This window comes from Candoia aspera, chromosome 2, assembly GCF_035149785.1.
Source record: "Candoia aspera isolate rCanAsp1 chromosome 2, rCanAsp1.hap2, whole genome shotgun sequence".
Taxonomy (NCBI): domain Eukaryota; kingdom Metazoa; phylum Chordata; class Lepidosauria; order Squamata; family Boidae; genus Candoia; species Candoia aspera.
Genome location: NC_086154.1, coordinates 91686993 through 91704447, shown reverse-complemented (window position 1 = coordinate 91704447; position 17455 = coordinate 91686993). Strand labels below are relative to the sequence as shown.

Below are 17455 nucleotides of genomic sequence, written 5' to 3'. Positions count from 1 at the left end.
TCTAAGTGACTTTCAAATTATAAAGAGTGAAACAAAATTTATCCCTGTCTTCTAAAGAAGTTTGCTTCATTTCATAAGCAATATGAAATAGTACAGAATAGAACTGTGCAGCACTTCAAATTCAAAGACAAAAAGGTGTTTCGGCACACATGGAGTACAATTTAGCACCTGTCTGTAACTCCTTAAAGCAGCTGTTCTTTTTCCTAGGATTGCACAACTGCCTTTCTCAGGTCCCATGCATTCCTGGGAAGAGAGGCACTTGATTAAATAAATTGCAGACAGGCACTACATTTGCACTCCGGTTCACTCCAAAGCATAATTTTGTTGTCAAATTGCACAGAACTGTGTGCTGTTTTCAAAATGGGAAAAAAATTGCAAAACAATACAGTTGTGAAGTTTAATGAGGAAAAGGCACTGTATGAAGTATGTATGTTGGAAAAAAGGATGGTTTGCAAAGATAGAAAGGTCTGGAGAAATATAGTGAATGATATTAGTGTAAAAAGATTTAGCTATATTTTCTTTCTTTTTTCCTTATCTCATGTCTTTATTTGTGTTACTATTTCATATTCCTGTTCTGTGCTTTTCATAATACTGCTTACCCTGAAAGAGTTGCAGAGTACTAAGAGTAGAGCTGGTATTTTATTGCATACAGGCTGATAAATGTCAGAAGTTATCAAATTACAGCTGAGAAATCCTCTTAGAACATACTTTCTACAAATGCACTGAGGAATTCACAGATTATATATTAATGCCTTTACTAATTTTTCACTGGAGTCCAATGTCGAGCTAGTCAGGCAGTTAACTGTTAAAATGGCTGCAAAGAAGATATCAGTGGATGGATTTCTATTAATTACAGAATTTAAATTAATTAAGTCTACAGGAACAAGTTCACTTGTTTAGAGAAGTATCTTTAAAATAAAGGTTTTCTGTAAAACACCAGCCTTTGACACCAGCCACTGTATGTCAATAAAGATTCAATCTGCAATTCTGGTAAGAATAATAAATTGTAGTCTGCAGGAGAAAATGGCCCAATATTGAGTCTTACAGTAGCCACTTTATATCCTGAGCTTTACATTGTATTGCTCTAGCCAAAGAAAAAACTGAGAGTTTATAAATTTAAAAGTATTCTTTAATTATAAGAAACAGTGTTCTAAAAGGAACATACACATCAGATGCAAAATCAACTGTTTTTTTTTTTCTTTCACAGAATAGCAAACTTAAAAATACAACTGGCTAAATTGGACAGTGAGGCCTGGCCTGGTGTGCTTGATTCTGAACGAGACAGATTAATGTTAATAAATGAGAAGGAGGAACTTCTAAAAGAAATGCGGTTCATTAGCCCAAGAAAATGGACTCAGATTGATATGGAAAAATTGGACATGAAGAGAAAGCGTCTGGAAGAAGACCTTCAGACCGCAAGAGATACACAGAGCAAAGCTTTAACAGAAAGGTATGGGAATCGTTTAATATTAGAATGACTTGTTTATGCTTTATGAAATGAGTTTCCTTAGTTAAAGCTATAAATCTGTTGATTTCAGTGACGGCAGTGAAACTTTACTACCATACATATCTTGGCCTGGGAAACAAAAGAAAGAGAAGAACAGAAAGTTGGACATTGAAGAGAAAGCAGAATAGAACAGAGCAGAGTAGAAAATGTAGACTATAAATCCAATAAACAGTTAATTGAGTTTAGATTAATGGATTTATGGAACGAAAAATGTGGTAATGGTTATCGTTTCACATTATTCACAAGTCCATAAAATGTATTCCCAGATCAATTATACACTTGTTTCATCTGGCTAACAGGATAAAATATATTTTGTCAGTATAAGCTTAATAAAAATTAGAGATCAAAAGTCATTTAGAAATACATTACAATGGGGTTGTGTTTCCTTTTAATCCTGTAGTGGAAATTTAATAGTGCCATATAAGCAAATTCATCCAGCTTTCAATCAGTTCAAAAATCCCTGTAAAGCTATCTTCAAGAAAATCCCTGTGACCAGATGAGTCCAGGAATGAAACGGGAAGCACTTAAATCCATGTATTAAACAGTGGGCCATTTTAAAATGCCATAGAAGGGGAAAAATTGCTCAGGTTGAATATGAAATACAAATATTTTGTAATAGGTATAGGGTAACAGGTTTTTAAAATGTTCTCCAATGTTTGGAGGAAAAAAAGAAAAGAATTGGATCTAGTAAAAATGGATAAAACTTCTTATTATTATATCTAAAATAAAAATATTATGAATGCAATAACAAAAAAATTAAATTTCTGTAAAGGTGTCCTGAGAATGGGGCAAGGGAAGTTTTGTGATGTCATTGCACAAATTATGTGAATTAAATACTTCTATCATTTTGTGTCATGACACTGGTACATAATCTGCACCATTTCCGTAATGATATTGTGATGTATACGATGTCATTGTGACTACTACCAGATGCCTATGAATTGCTAAAAAATAGGAAATATAAAAACTATTATGCTCGCCCTTCAAAATTCCAGAGGGGAAAGTGTCAGATAGATAAGCAAAGGTAGATGTAGATGTAGATAGATATAAATATATCACATACACACTAAACTGTGATGTATTGATTTGGTCGAAAGTTTGAGATATTAATTGACTTGTTATATTAGCAATCCACAGTAATAAGAGGAACAAATAATTTGAATTGAAATAAGATCTTGCTTCACCATGGTGTGAAACAAAGATGTCCATTATTTCCAGTGCTGCTTATTATAGCAGTGGAACTTTGGCTCAGCAGTTAACCCAGAACTGAATTATTAAAAAGTTTGATATAAAGTGTGCTAAATAGATATGCTGATAGTATTTTACTTACGTTATTATATACACTTAATGCAGCTGGAACATTAAAAGAGGAATTGATAGACATTGAAGGAGTATCAGGTCTATGTATTAATTTCCAGAAATCAGAATTAAGATTGTGCTTACCTCATGCATACTATCATAATCTGCCATCCTGTCATGTGACTCCCAGACAAGAAATATATTCTTCATCATTGATAAAACAGTCTGGGGGTAGGGTGGAGAGATAGGCAGATAGAAAAAAAGGAAGGAATTGGCTCTAGCGAAAGGGTTTGTGGGGAGAAGAAAGGATGTTGGCTGGTGAACCCAAATGAATTTTAGGTAATTTGAGCTGCTGAAGGCATACGGGTTCTGGGAAGCTTGGGGCAAGATTCATGAAGTGAACACCAGTGGGCTATGGAGAAAAACACTGAAGAAGGCAGCTGGCTAGCAAGGGACATGTCTTCTCAGCACAGATGGCCTAGGGAAGCTGAAGAAAGGCCAAGTTTTGCTACCTAGTATTATTAACCTCCTTGCTCATCTTTAAGTGGGAAAGGGGTTGTAGGAAAACTGAATAGCCACAGGATTAAGCTAACTACATTACATAAAGAGAAATTGGTAATGAAGCTATATTGGCACAAATAGCACTAAATCATTGCCACATTCCTATTCCTTTATAGCTGAAGCCAAGAAGGGAGGAGAGTGTAAGGCTGTTTAACTGCCTTAACAGAATATTGTGTAAATTGCTTTACATACCTGAAAACTAAACTCAGAAACATATCTTTCTCTCAATAAATGGGGGGGAAAATCACATAGGAGTGTTTGTATGTTGTGTCATTTCCCGCGAACTCAAAACCCTCAGGACAAAGATCGTATAAATGTTTTGCATACCACTTGCCATTATTATCCATCTTTCTGCATTCTGATTTTGATTTTCAGAAAGACAGGCACAGAAAATTTAAGACAGCGAATTTACAATACTATGAGAACATATTTTCAGTTCTGGCGGACATGCAATAAAATAAGGACTTTTTGGAAAGAGATTTTCGAGGAAGTCAAATTACTACTTATGAAATTGAATTGACTGCTAAATAGCAGTACTAAATATTTTTGTCTCATCAAATGTGACTAAAACAGATGGTTGGAGGTAATATCATGATGGCAGCTCACCATATGGGCTACCGAGAATCAACTAAAATATGATTCATGCAGATGAGAATATTTATAAATTTTAAAATTAAAAAAAAATGTAGAAATTTTCCGAAAGGATATGCAAAAAAATCTGCAACATGTGAAAAAATATTTTTTGTAAAAAATTGAGTATGTTGAACCTGTGTATTGGATGCTTGCCTTTGTAAACAAATATTTTTATTTTTATTTTTTTATTAATTTATTTATTTTCTATCTCGCCTGTATTATTTTTATAAATAACTCAAGGCAGCAAATATACCTAATACTCCTTCCTCCTCCTCTATTCCCTACAACAACAACCCTGTGAGGTGAGTTGGGCTGAGAGAGAGTGACTGGCCCAAGGTCACCCAGCTGGCTTTCATGCCTAAGGCGGGACTAGGACTCTCAGTCTCCTGGTTTCTAGCCCAGCACCTTAACCACTAGACCAAACTGGCTGTTATTATTTTTAATAATATTATTGAATATTATTATTATAAGTCCTCTAATTAATCTAAAAAGCAGAATACAATCACATGCAAGTAACAAGTCAGAAAAATATTAAACATGAAATAGAAGGTAGAGACCCAGTATCATAATTATCCAGGCAAGATACTGCCTCCCTCCTCTGTTGTTACACTTCTGTTGGCTACTAAATGGAATTATTATTAATTCCTGGATGTAGTGATCCAGCCTTATTGTTACAGCTGTAAAGTCAGTCCCAGGGCAAAATGCAATAGTAGTAAGTTGGAAATTCTCAGTGCAATTGCTGTTTTTAGACATTATGTGTACGTGGATATTGCTAGAGTCTGTAGTGATAATTCTGACAGATTATTTTCACTAAAAGCTATTTGTACCCGTTGTCCTTTTTATTCAATTTTTCTGCATGTTTTATAGGCATTTTCTTGTGAATGATCATCAGCCATCCTACACAAATGATCTAAAAACAGTTACCTGTAGAGAATAAATTCTTCAGACTTCTGAAAATATCTAGAATCCTAAATCTAAGGTCACATGTGATATTTATTATCTCTTGCTACATTCTATTGCGGGAATGCCTTGTTGTGGCTCAATTTAAATCCTACATCAATTAGCCACTCTGTGAATCTGATCTGCATCTCACAAAAGCTTGTGTCTTTTAATCAAATGTGTTAATTAGAAAAGGTGCTACCAGACTCCTCCAATTTTTTCACTTTAGCATGTAGCCAAAGGGGAGTTCCCCCACATTCTTTCCCTTTCCGGATGGAAAAGCTTTTTTTTTTTTTTTTTTTGGAACATCAGACAATTCCCTGGTAGGAGGGAGACAAGCAATAAACTGTGCTAAGGTAGAAGTGTGGGGAGCTAAGATTATCCTCCAGCTTCTGCTTAAAGTTGGAATTTGCAAGAAGAAGGATGATTTTTCTGTATGACAAATTGGCACAGAGATAACTTGTGTTCCAAGGGTTGTTTGTTCTCTAGCAGAATAAAGAAAAGTTAGCTAAAAACCCTAATCTCTTTCTCTCTGGGTTTAAATCTAATATATTGTTTTAATGATCATTGTCTCTATACAAGCTCTTGTGTGTTTTATGAAAATTGGTCCTTCTTTACATAGGAGTTACTTCTAAATAGTGATCAGCATCATCTTGGGACCCTTACCTTTTCCTGTATATTATTTTAATGAAGATTATTGTAAGATGTGAAAAAGCTGAAAGGTCCCCTGTGCAAGCACCGAGTCATGTCTGATCCTTTGGAGGGACGCCGCTTTTGCGACATTTTCTTGGCAGACTATAGCGGGGTGGTTTGCCATTGCCTCCCCCAGTTGTCACCTTCCCTAGCAACCTGGGTACTCATTTTACCGACCTCAGAAGGATGGGAGGCTGAGTCGACCTGAGCCGGCTACCCGAGAATCCAGCTTCCACTGGGATCAAACTCAGGTCGTGGGGAGTTTCAGTTGCAATACTGCCGCCTACCACTCTGTGCCACACGAGGCTCTTATTGTAAGATGCTGTTTGTGATTTGAGTAACCTTATATTGTTATTTCTTCTGCTACCAATTGTTTTGCAAACAACTACTTAAAGTTGAATACACACAGGCACTTCATTAAATAAAATTTGATTCTATTTGTCTCTTGTGAGGTTGGTCTCTCTCCCCCACAAGGAAGAGGGAGAGGGGGGCTGATTTCCCTAGCCACAGATCTCAATGTTATAGAGGCAGGAGTTTGCACTAGAGAATTTATTTTCTTTTTATTTGTTTTTTTTTTCCTCATTCACTTGTCACTAAGCTGCACAGGCTGTGGGGACCCTATCTCTCTCCCACACCAGAGCTGGTGGGCAACAAGCAGCAATATTTTAATCTAGTCTTTGTATGTATTTTCTTCAGGTTGAAATTAAGCAGTAAAAGAAATCAGCTGGTTCAAGAACTAGAGGAAACAACACAATTGCTAGCAGTGTTGCACATGCAGTTGAAAAAGTAAGTGCCCTGCCCAACTCACAAAGGTTTCTTATCAAAGAATCCCTCTGAACACGAATGTAAAAATGATTTCTTTTAGCATTACAAATGGCAACTTTGTCTTATTGAGAAACGATCCTTTGAAGTACAGTAGAAATGCAAGAGTGTCAAGGATGTTTGGCCAGTAATGATGACATAGCAACAAACCTTCTGCAGAATCTAGATCGGGGATCTTACAGCCTGCATCTAACAGATATTTCATAAAATAAATATCATAAACTGAAATTGTAACCCTCCAAAAATTCACTTTTGGAAATTGTATTCCAAGAAGTACAGCTATGATTGTTCACTCATTGAAAGCAGGTAAAATATTTATATGAGGCTGTAAGATAATCAGGAAGAAAATCTCCGTTGATAGAGACTCCAGCTCTTTTTAATTAATTAAGACTTAAAAATTTGTTTATTCAAATTCAGATTTCTCAGAGATACTCCGAATGAGGAGCAGTTCGCTTATTTCATCCTTGTAACAATCTTGTGAGATAGTTTAGGTTAAGAGTTAGGGAACAGTAAATGATAGAGGATTTGAGTCACTTGTTCTACATAGGATAGTTTAATCAATATACCTAACTTGATCCTGATTTCTAATTATTATTTTTATTTCAGTTTATCCTCTAGCATGCTTTCCTTATCATCTGGCAGTAGTCATGGCTCACTTGCATCCAGTAGAGGATCTCTGGTCACCTCAAGCCAGGATTCTTCAACTTCAGCCAGCTTTAGTGATCTGTTCAATGAACAGTTTGATCAGCTAGACTCTGACTATCAGAATAAAATGGACCTCTTGCTTTTGGAGAGAACCACTGGTTTTCGACCTTCAGGGTGCATCACTACTATCCATGAGAATGAAGTAGTGAAAACACAGAAAACAGATTCTACCAGCCGCTTACAGACCTTGAGATCCTTGTCTGGAACCCCCAAATCCTCAACATCTTTATCTCCAAGGTCATCCCTCTCATCTCCTTCTCCACCATGTTCGCCTTTAGTGACAGACCCATTCTTCATAGGAGATGCCTTTATGAATCATGCAGACTTTGAAGATACTGAAATAAACAGTGGACTTGCTGAACTTGGTCTAAACTCTGGAGGTGGTAAGAAGTATAGAATAGAAGATTCTAGGATTGGAGTCAAACATTTGGACCAAGGTAAAGTGATGAATGCTTCCTCACTTTCATTCCAAATTATTTTGTGTGTGTGTTTTTTTTAAGTTATCAGTTTTATTTACAAAATATTTTAGCTGAGAGTGATAAAGTAGAACAATTTTCAAACAACAGAAGCCTTTGTGACAAAGTTTTTTAGTACTGAATTCATATAAAACATCTTTTGGATATTCTAATAATCATAGTTAAATACGGTAGTAAAGGTGAAATTTTATAATATATATCCATATCCTCACAGGAAACATTATCAGAATGACTATTACATGGGTAAATATTATTTATTAGTCCATACAAACTGTTCTGAGGGGATTTCATAAAACTAAAGAAGCACCCCTCTCCACTCACTGCTCGAAGACTGGGTGCTGCCACTCTGAGGGCCGCCCCACATTAAGTGAGCAAGCAAGTGCATGTGTAAAAGACACTTCTACCTTTAGCAGATATCCCAGGAGAAGTATCTTCTGTGCATGCTCAAACATGGCAATATCCCAAAGTACAGCACCAAGCCTCTGAAAGCTTTGAGGAGGACATTTATAGGAAGCTTCTGTTATTTCAAGAAGTGCCTCTCTGAACTGTTTGCATTGCCCCACTATATTTAATTAAGTTGGTTGGTTTAATAAGTTTAATTTATTCACAGTCAATGATCACATAACATATATTACCCTAAAAACTACATCATAAAAAATAATTTTCCCTAGGAATTACATCATAAAAGATTAACCTGAAATTGAGTACAGCAGATTATTGGTAGCACCATAATGCACAATGCAGTGACTTTAAAGTTCCACACCAAATTGTAATAATATTTGGACTACATTTTGTAGCACTCCTAGATGTCATTGTTGACTTGTCAGCTAGAAGAAGGAGAACAGAGTCTTTGTCTTCTGAATCTCTGAAATAGTTGGACAAAAAAGAGATGATTAGGTCCTTACCAAGAAGAATAGAAAGAGAAATGAAGGATGTGACCAGTGGATTTAGTTTTGCCTGGAGAACAGGGACTTTCCTACAAGCCATTGACTTTACCTTCTAATAATGCTGAGGCAAGACATCATATTTAGCCTATGTTTTGAGGAAAAATGAGATAGGCAGCTGCTGGAAAAAGTCAGCTATCTAAACAGTTTGGGACTGGAACTTAGATTTTTTTGCAAATTTTATTCTTTAGGAAACAGGTCAAAACATTTCTCTTCTTTGAAAAGAGTAGAGAACTGAAGATTTAAAAAAATATTTTAATAATGTTATATTTATAGATTTTTTACTGTATTGTTGTAAACCTCTTGGAATCATTTCAGCAGGTAATACACAAATAATTGTAATAAATAAAATATATTCATCTAGCTACTGTAGTAGATCTCTTTTTAACTAGGATGAGTTCCCAAAGTAACTTATTTATAGCTAGCTTGACACTCAAAATGAATGACGATGATAGTAAGGATAGAAGGGAGAGCTACCTGTCTCCAGATTTCAGGTTTCCTTCCATGATTCGATATTTCAGATAGTCCCTCCTAAGAATACTTATTTTTAAAGCAGTACAGTTGTTAAGAATCCTGTAGCCTTTGTCACATCTGTATATACTCACAATAAATATACTATACATGTATACATATAGATATATACACCCATGTAAGTACATATAACTATACATGTAGGAGTATATACACACATGGTTTTAATCAAATCCCTTTAGATGCTATTTGCCTTCCTTTTTTAAACTATCTGTTATTTAATCATCGATTGAAATTAAGGCAATCATCCTAGTCTTATAATCTAGTAGTTAAATTTATGCTGCCCTGAGCTTCCTTCCTGGATTATCTGAATAAGTTTAAAAGAAAACAGCCATATACTTTTATCATCACAGTTATTTTGTGGCTGTCAAATCATCAACTGAACTGCATGAAAGCTCCAGAAATATTGGATTTATTCCAAAGTACAACTCTTCAGGGAATACAGTTTGATAAGATCATCAAATACACACATCCTACAAATTTATTTTGAATTTATAGAGCATCATTATTCAAGTTTTAGGAAGTATTTCTGAGCTTCTGTTCTGTTTGATTACAGCCTGTTGTTTTATTAATGACACAAAACCACCCACATGGGGTCTGGAAAAGATCAAAATAATTTGCCTTTAGCATGAGGGCTAAGTTCTTCCTTCTTCCTTGTGAGCAATGGCACCATTTGTATTTGGAGTGTGAAAGGGTTATTATTCCCATTAGATCTTGATGGCAATTAGCCCTAAACTTTCTTGGTTCTTTGAGAATGGCTGAGGCAGTTAAAGAGAAAGCTACAAGGCACTAAGCAGATTAAGTGATTTAGGACTGTTATTCAGTCAGCAGACAAAATAATCGCCACAGGTAGTTTATTTCAGGACAGTAATGAGTAAAAACATTCACTCCCTGGGATTTGCACACACAGCTCAGAGAAGTGGAAAAGTTGCCTGATTGAGTTACAGTGTAGCCTTCTGGGATCATGTGTCTTCAGATGTTCTTGTAAAATACAGCTAATTAACTCAACCCCAAATTACCCCTCCTCCCCTTTCTTCATAGGCATCACTTATAGGAAATGTTTACTGTTTTCCAGTTTAAATATCCTTCTCTGGTGTTATTTTAATAGCGGGATAGTGGAAAGATAGGATATAAATCAAAATACTATAATAAAAGAAAAGCAACTCAGCACGTGTGCTCATGCAGTCAAAACTCTTGATCTAGAAAATAAAAGCAGTAAGACTTTTAAAAAGAAAATACTATAGTTAAAGACTTTTTATTAGATTAACTTTTGCTCATATTTGCCATCCCAGATCCTGCAAGTTTTTTCTTCCCAAACTAGCTCAAAGCCATCAAGTCTGACCTGACTTCAAATGACTGCATGGTTGCCATTTGAACCCATATCCAGCAGCAACCTGGAAATCTTCCAAGGATAGTCCAGTAATGTCTCTAATCCCATTCATCCACTTTTATCAGTTGCTTTCCCTTTCACTCCTCACAACTTTGCTGACCAGATTAATTTTTCCTATTCTATTATCCATTTGCATCACATGATCAAAGTATGTCAGTTTCTCTTGCAAATCAGTACCCCACAGTCTGTCCAGGTTTGACTTATTCTATGGAGTAATTATATCTAGATCCATAATTTGAACATCCATCGTTTTCTCTAGAGATGGACAGTATTTAGATCCAAAGCAGGTGCTTCAGATTCAGCACGGCACTATACATGTCAGCAGCTCCTTATAGAATGAGACAATTTTCTGACCTTGCACAGTAGCTATATAGGCTCAGGAAAAATCTGGCTTGAATTCAGGAGGCATTTTGGTAACGAGGTGACATTAAGGACCTTACCCTCCTCAACCCAAATGGGTATTTCCTTGAGTATGTGCGGCTATTGTGCAAATTCAGGAAAAGGCATGGCTCTTTTAAGGAGCAACCAACAGATATAGCAAGAGTACCCGCTTCAGATCCAAATACTGGAAACCACTGCTTCCTGAATTATGGTGGGCTGTCATCTGCTTCCGATGCTGATATCTAATGAGTCAGCCCATTGGTTTCTTTAATACTGTGTCACTTAGTCTTGAATTTATTCATTTCTCTTTGTGCCTTTTTCTAGCTGTAAATATGATTGAAGGATCTGTACTGAAAGTGGCATGTGTATCAGCCGCAGTGTCAGATGAGTCGGTTGCTGGAGATAGTGGAGTGTATGAAGCATCTGTACAAAGGTAATTCTTACCCAAGTTATTACAAATTAAATTTGCATACATAAACTTCACCAAATCAGGAAAGCTGGATCTTACAGACTGCGTATTTGCTATGAAAGAGTTGTCAAGGGTATTTCAGGGAACAACTCTTCAGGTACCTAGTATACATAGTACTCTGGTCCACATTCCCTTTTCTGATACCACTGGAATGTTTCCTGTAGACTCTAAGAGCTTCCAATTTTAATTTACCATAATTGAGTACCATAGTTCAGTTAATAATATTTGCTTAGAGCAAAACAGCCAGCAATTTCCCTAGGAAGTTTGTGGGTCCTGTAGGGTAAGCTGCCAAAAGACAGTCTGAACTAGTGAAGACTGGGTTAATCAGAGGCACTGCAAGACTGATGAGACATTATCAGCCAAGGACTTGCTGAAGCCTTGCATCTTCTATCTTATTCCTCCTAACCTTACTTTTACTTATGCTACGGTATTTCCTCTTGATGAACTTAGCCTTCTCCTGGGGAGGATATGGAGTGAGTTTTAGACTTGTGCCCTTTCTGCTTCTCATGATTCTCCCATTGAGGAAAGAAGTAGATCCTTAAGGAAATCCTACAATTATTAAATATATGAGATCAACATTAAATCTCACAGTAAGATTACTCTTTAAATGGTTTTCTACTCTCCAAATTTCTTGGGAAGAATTCTATGGTGGATTACAGTAGGTGGGAAAATAAAGATCTGATGCCCCCTATTTATTGCAAAAAAGAGTAAAAATGAATTGCTTTTTAATGGTTTGGCTTTTTTTAGAAAAAGAAAAGTAACAGTTTATAAAGTAGACCATGGTATGAAGTGTCCAACTAATGTATTTCTCTCACCCTCGTGGATGGTACAAGTGGTCTTTATGACTAGCTGTAGTAACCTTTATCAGCTCTGGTATAACAACTGCATCCCCTAGATAAATATATTTGACATCATCAAATGCCATTCATTGTTTAAATTATTGCAATGTGTTAAAAATACACCTACTTTTGAAAATGTCCAAAATACAACTGCTAGTTTATTAATGGAGACTGAGCAATAAAGTCATGTGATCCCAGTAATTTCTTTGTTCCTCAAACACCAAGTTTCATAGTGTTGATGTTGATCTTTAAACCCTAAATGCTGTAGCTTGGGATCAGAATAGCCAAAAGAGGAATTCCTGTATGTCACTTTCTGATCCATAAGTTGTTATTGAAGGCTCTTCTCAAGCTATTGTGAATAATGTTTATGGAAGATGGCTACACAGCAGGGGGCCCTCTCAGCAGTGGTGCCCATCAATAGCATGGAGGCTGGATACCTACATATTTCAGATGCCAGGTAAAGCCACTCCTTTCCCCTCTGGCTTTTTTAAGATTGAAACCCTAATGTTATAAAGAAAGAATTTCAGTACCTATTGTGAAATGGCCGTTTTATGTATTTATGTACTCATTATTGTTGAATTTTATTGGCATTTTTTAAAATTCCTATTTAAATGCCACTGTTATCTTTTTCAGGCCACGTATCTCAGAAACTGCGGTGTTTGACAATGATGATACAGATGCACTTATTACGGCTAAAGTTCAAATTTCAATGAAGTAAGTTGAATGCCTTCTCCTCTGCTTTAAACTAGTATCATTAATACTGGATAATTTTCCCATGATGGAGTTGTGTAATTGCTGCAAGTAAGATTACAAAAACAGCTAGAGATACAGATTTGAATGTCTGTGATATTAAGAGATAATATTGGTGGCTTGATTAAGAGGCCTCAGGGCACAATTTTCTGGATCCTCATACTTCATTATCTCATCTATGCATAGTGTAGATACTTGGCAAAAATATGACTGCATACTTCTGTTGCTTTAAGCTCTCCCTAATTTTAATTATATTTGCTTAAATTAAAGACCACTGAGTTCAGTCATCTTGTAGCCACATCTTATGCACATGCCAGGAAATCCTATTATATCCAACTGGTTTTTCTCTTTTGAAAGAGCACAGTGAATTGATTAATACTAGGTAGGAAAATCTGAAAGTATGAATGGATGTGTTTGTGTGAGTGTGTGCGTGTGTGTGTTTCATGATTAGGATTATTTTATTAAAACCTACAATTGTTTTTTTCACTTATTTTCAATTCAGGTACGATGACAAAAATAAACAATTTGCAGTATTTATTGCCCAGTTGAATAATGTGCCTGCTCTTTTACCACAGCAAGACCAGAAAGTGTAAGTAATTGGGAGGACAAAAAGATTTCTGTAGTTCTCCAGTCATCCTAAATGACTTTTTTAAAATCTAGTTAGACTAAAAGAAAAAAGCCCTGATTTTACCAGCAATCACTTTTAAGCCTATACACCCACTTACTTGAATAAACATATTCTTCCATATCATTTGCACTGGAAACTTATTCTTAAATGTACTTATTTTTAGTAGATAATAGCTAGTTAATGGCTTGTGGAAAATGCTTCAGCTTCACAGCTGATATTAGAAATCAGAATTATTTCTGGTGATTGATGTATTCCTCTGTACCTTTGCAGATTTTGGGGTCTGGATCCAGGTTTGATTCTGTCAGGAACTCTGCCCATCCTAAATATGATTTCCTGAACATAGAGTAGAACTTCTCATTTTATAAAGAAGAGAGTTTATGTTTGCTTTTTGTTGTAGCGATCACTGTCTTAAACCTTAGGACTTCTGGACTAAAGTCCCAGGCATAAGGTACATGTAATTCACTTCTGAGGAGATACAGATAAGACTGTACTCTTACTTAGCACTCACATTTTATACATGCAAAAACTGTGCAAAACAAAAGGTCTTCCTCTCCACAGTATATGAAATGATTAGTGCACTATCTGACATCAAAAAGATGTCTCTGCTCTCCTGACAAATTCTTATGCCTCTCTCCGAGTTCATGCAATACTTTTTAAGGTGATTACCCTAAAATGCAGTACAAGATACACATATACTATATAAATATTTGTGCTATAAAATTAGGATTATTAGCAGCTCCATTAGCAGCTTCACTTCTGTTGCAGCATTCCTAGAGCATCCTTTAAACTTCTATAGTGTAAAAAAATAGAGAAATATTAGAGGGCAGGGAGCTGATGATGGGACAAGTCCATTCCTGTTCTTTGGTCACATTTATTTCAAATAGTCAAACATTATAGAACATTTTAAAACAGCAAGAATTGTGCTTAAAACTTATCAATCAGCTTTGAGAATTGGTCTTCGAGGAGCAGAGAATTGTAACTGTAAATTAAGCATGGGTCAACATTCTGCATGAACAAAGGTTACTAAGTGATTTACCAGATTATCTGGGAAATTTGATTCTATCCCATCTAAAAATGTCTACATTGAATAACTACTATATCTATTTTAACAGTAAATGAAATTGGGATCTTATTTATAATTTGTCATAAATAGTTTGACTTTTGACAGATTACACAGGGATTAATTTTAGTTCTCTGCCCATTTTTCATTATGTCTGTGTGAAGAGAGAAAAAAAGAATCCAGTGTAGAAACTGAAGTGATTGTGTAGTCTACCTTAAATTCTGTCAAGTCCTGCCATCCATAATTTCTAACTCAACTTTTTTACATAATTGATCAACTGAAATCTGTCACGATTTTTATCTTAATATTTGTGTCAACTGCAGACTGAAACAAATATCTGATGAACTATGCAAAAATTCCTTGCGCTGATAGTTCCAGTAATATCCACATGTGCAGTGAGGTTGTAGAGTAAGTAATGCTTATTTAAGATCATTTCCAACAGGAGCATTCGTGTGGCTGTCCTCCCTTCAACTGAAAGCACAAGCTGTTTGTTCCGCACAAGACTCATGGACGCATCAGACAGTCTCACGTACAATGAATTATTTTGTGTTACAATCCCTCATTCAGTTTTGCGACAGAAGACACTAAGGATTGATGTCTGCACTTTAGATAAGTTCCACCTTGAAGAATGCTTGGTTAGTGCTTATTTCTACTATGTGATAATGTCATCTTCCTCACTGTGGTGCCCTCAGAATATGGGAGAGCAGAGCGCCACCTCTCCTAAATGTGAATGGCACTTGCACCAGAGTAATGCTTTTATTGAAAACCCACTTGTGGATAACTGCATGCACCATCACTTGCACAGCTGTGGCAACTGAACATTATTCTGCACTATAATCTAGTGTAAAGGGAAGGGAAATTATGTATACTGCCCAAGATCATGCATTTATCCAATATAGTGTTTGTTGTCAACACTTTTTGAATGTTCTGAAGGTACCCATTGCTGTGTTTTGTTTTGTTTTGTTTTGTTTTGTTTTGTTTTGTTTTGTTTTGTTTTGTTTTGTTTTGCTGTAGGGAGGTGCACAAATTAGCCTTGCTGAGATTTGCAGATCAGGGGAAAGTTCAACACGCTGGTACAACCTCCTCAGCTATAAATATCTGCAACGGCATAGTTGTGAAAATAAGCAAGAGAATACTTGTTCTGAGCTACCCTGCACTGAGAAAATGGTAAAAACTAATAATTAAAAGTGTTTCTGCACAAACTGCAGGGGACAAAGCCTCACTGGCAATATATTTGTTCTCTCAGCTTGAATAATGATAGTCTTTGGTGAACCTTCAGACACTGAGTGATAACATTGTTAATGTTATTAACTCATTTCTCATAGGATTCTGTATCTGCATTGCTGGAACAGACTGTTGTTGAACTAGAGGCTGTAGAGAAAAAGCTAGGAGAAACTACTTTACTTACTGATGAAACCTGGTGAGTGGCATGATACAATTGTGGGATTCCATGATTCTTTTTACACTGACAGGATTAGATAAAGGATATAATCAAATTCCCCTCCATAACAATTTTTCATTATATAGGCATTAAAGGCTTAAGTAATTGCTTAGAGAAAATTGCTGTATTAAGAGTTTAAATGTTAAGATTTCAATATTAAAATTGGCATCTTTAAACACACACTAAACTTCAGAACATGATATACTCATGCAAAAGCTATACAATATTTTGATATAAATTCAGTACAAATTGTGTTGGACATATGTATTACACAAAGCTTAGTTGAAGCAATTGTTTATTTTAATTGTTTTGTTGAAGCTTTTGTCAAGTTGTGAATATCCTTGAAGTGCTGAAAACGTGTTTTTCTCATATTCATGTTTACCTGACAAACTTTGAATATTTGAGGTCAAATATTTATTTATTAAATTTATACCCTACCATTCACTCAGGGAGTCAATGGAGTGTACATGATTTCCCCCCTTCCTATTTTACTACACAGTAGGTAGGTAGGTGCTGAGCAAGAGTGACTAGGACCCAAAATTGCCCTCAGCTTCTGTGGCTGAGAGGACAAGGAACTTGGTTCTTTCCACTCCAACACCATTACCATTATACCACACTAATTTTCAAAAATATAAATAAATATAAAAGTGTGCATACTTCTCATTTGTTGGCCTTTTTAGCCTTTCTTGTCCAGATTGTGTCTATCATTTATTCATACATAAAAACGAACTATGTATTCTGGGCATTCTATTGATCAACTTTTGAGTTCAACTTAACTTGGAGTCTTCTGTTCTTTTGGCATGCATGGCAGATACGCTGTTGGGATTCTATTAAATTTATTTTCTCACTGAAGTTTTCAAATTGAAAATGCATATCCCCTGTGATTTGAAGTCATGATGAGAAGACTTTCTATGCCAGATCAGTCTAAATGAGTAGTAGTACAGTTTTCCATTTCTTACTGCAGTTGATCAATTGTAACCTGGAAATTCACAAGCAGGACACAGGAGCAATCTCCTTCTTCCATTGGTAGCTCTCATTGCATAGGATCTGTTAATTCCAGTGCATTGTCATGTTGTTACAGCAGTATCCAGTTTATTTAATTGTATCCCATGACACTATGATGTATCCCTTACCACAGTGTCTGTGAATATAATAGTTTTCACAAAGTTCCTATAAGTTGTAATTCGTGAGTATGCGCTGCTCATTTAAACAGGCAAGATAAGGGAGATGCTGAGCAGGATGGAAACAATGAAACTGAAAATGATGAGACTGAAGCAGAAGAAGAATTTTATGGCAGAAGGACTGTATGGGCCGCTGAAAAGACCTTGTTACCCTTGTGGCAGGCTGAGTCAGCAACCATCAAGGTAAAGAATGTATAGGGAAGCAG

General features: G+C 35.9%; 1 protein-coding gene across 3 annotated transcripts in view; it reads left to right on the top strand.

Annotated features, from left to right (window-relative positions):
* The window catches only part of WWC1 (WW and C2 domain containing 1), an 84647-nt gene that overhangs the window by 57758 nt on the left and 9434 nt on the right, over positions 1–17455 (top strand). For all 3 annotated transcript variants that reach the window (XM_063292449.1, XM_063292448.1, XM_063292450.1), the window contains 10 exons: positions 1208–1450; positions 6329–6418; positions 7061–7596; positions 11206–11314; positions 12823–12903; positions 13442–13528; positions 15070–15262; positions 15642–15794; positions 15953–16047; positions 17282–17432. In XM_063292449.1, the coding sequence (XP_063148519.1) occupies positions 1208–1450; positions 6329–6418; positions 7061–7596; positions 11206–11314; positions 12823–12903; positions 13442–13528; positions 15070–15262; positions 15642–15794; positions 15953–16047; positions 17282–17432 (1738 nt within the window). The remainder of the gene's footprint in view (positions 1–1207; positions 1451–6328; positions 6419–7060; positions 7597–11205; positions 11315–12822; positions 12904–13441; positions 13529–15069; positions 15263–15641; positions 15795–15952; positions 16048–17281; positions 17433–17455) is intronic.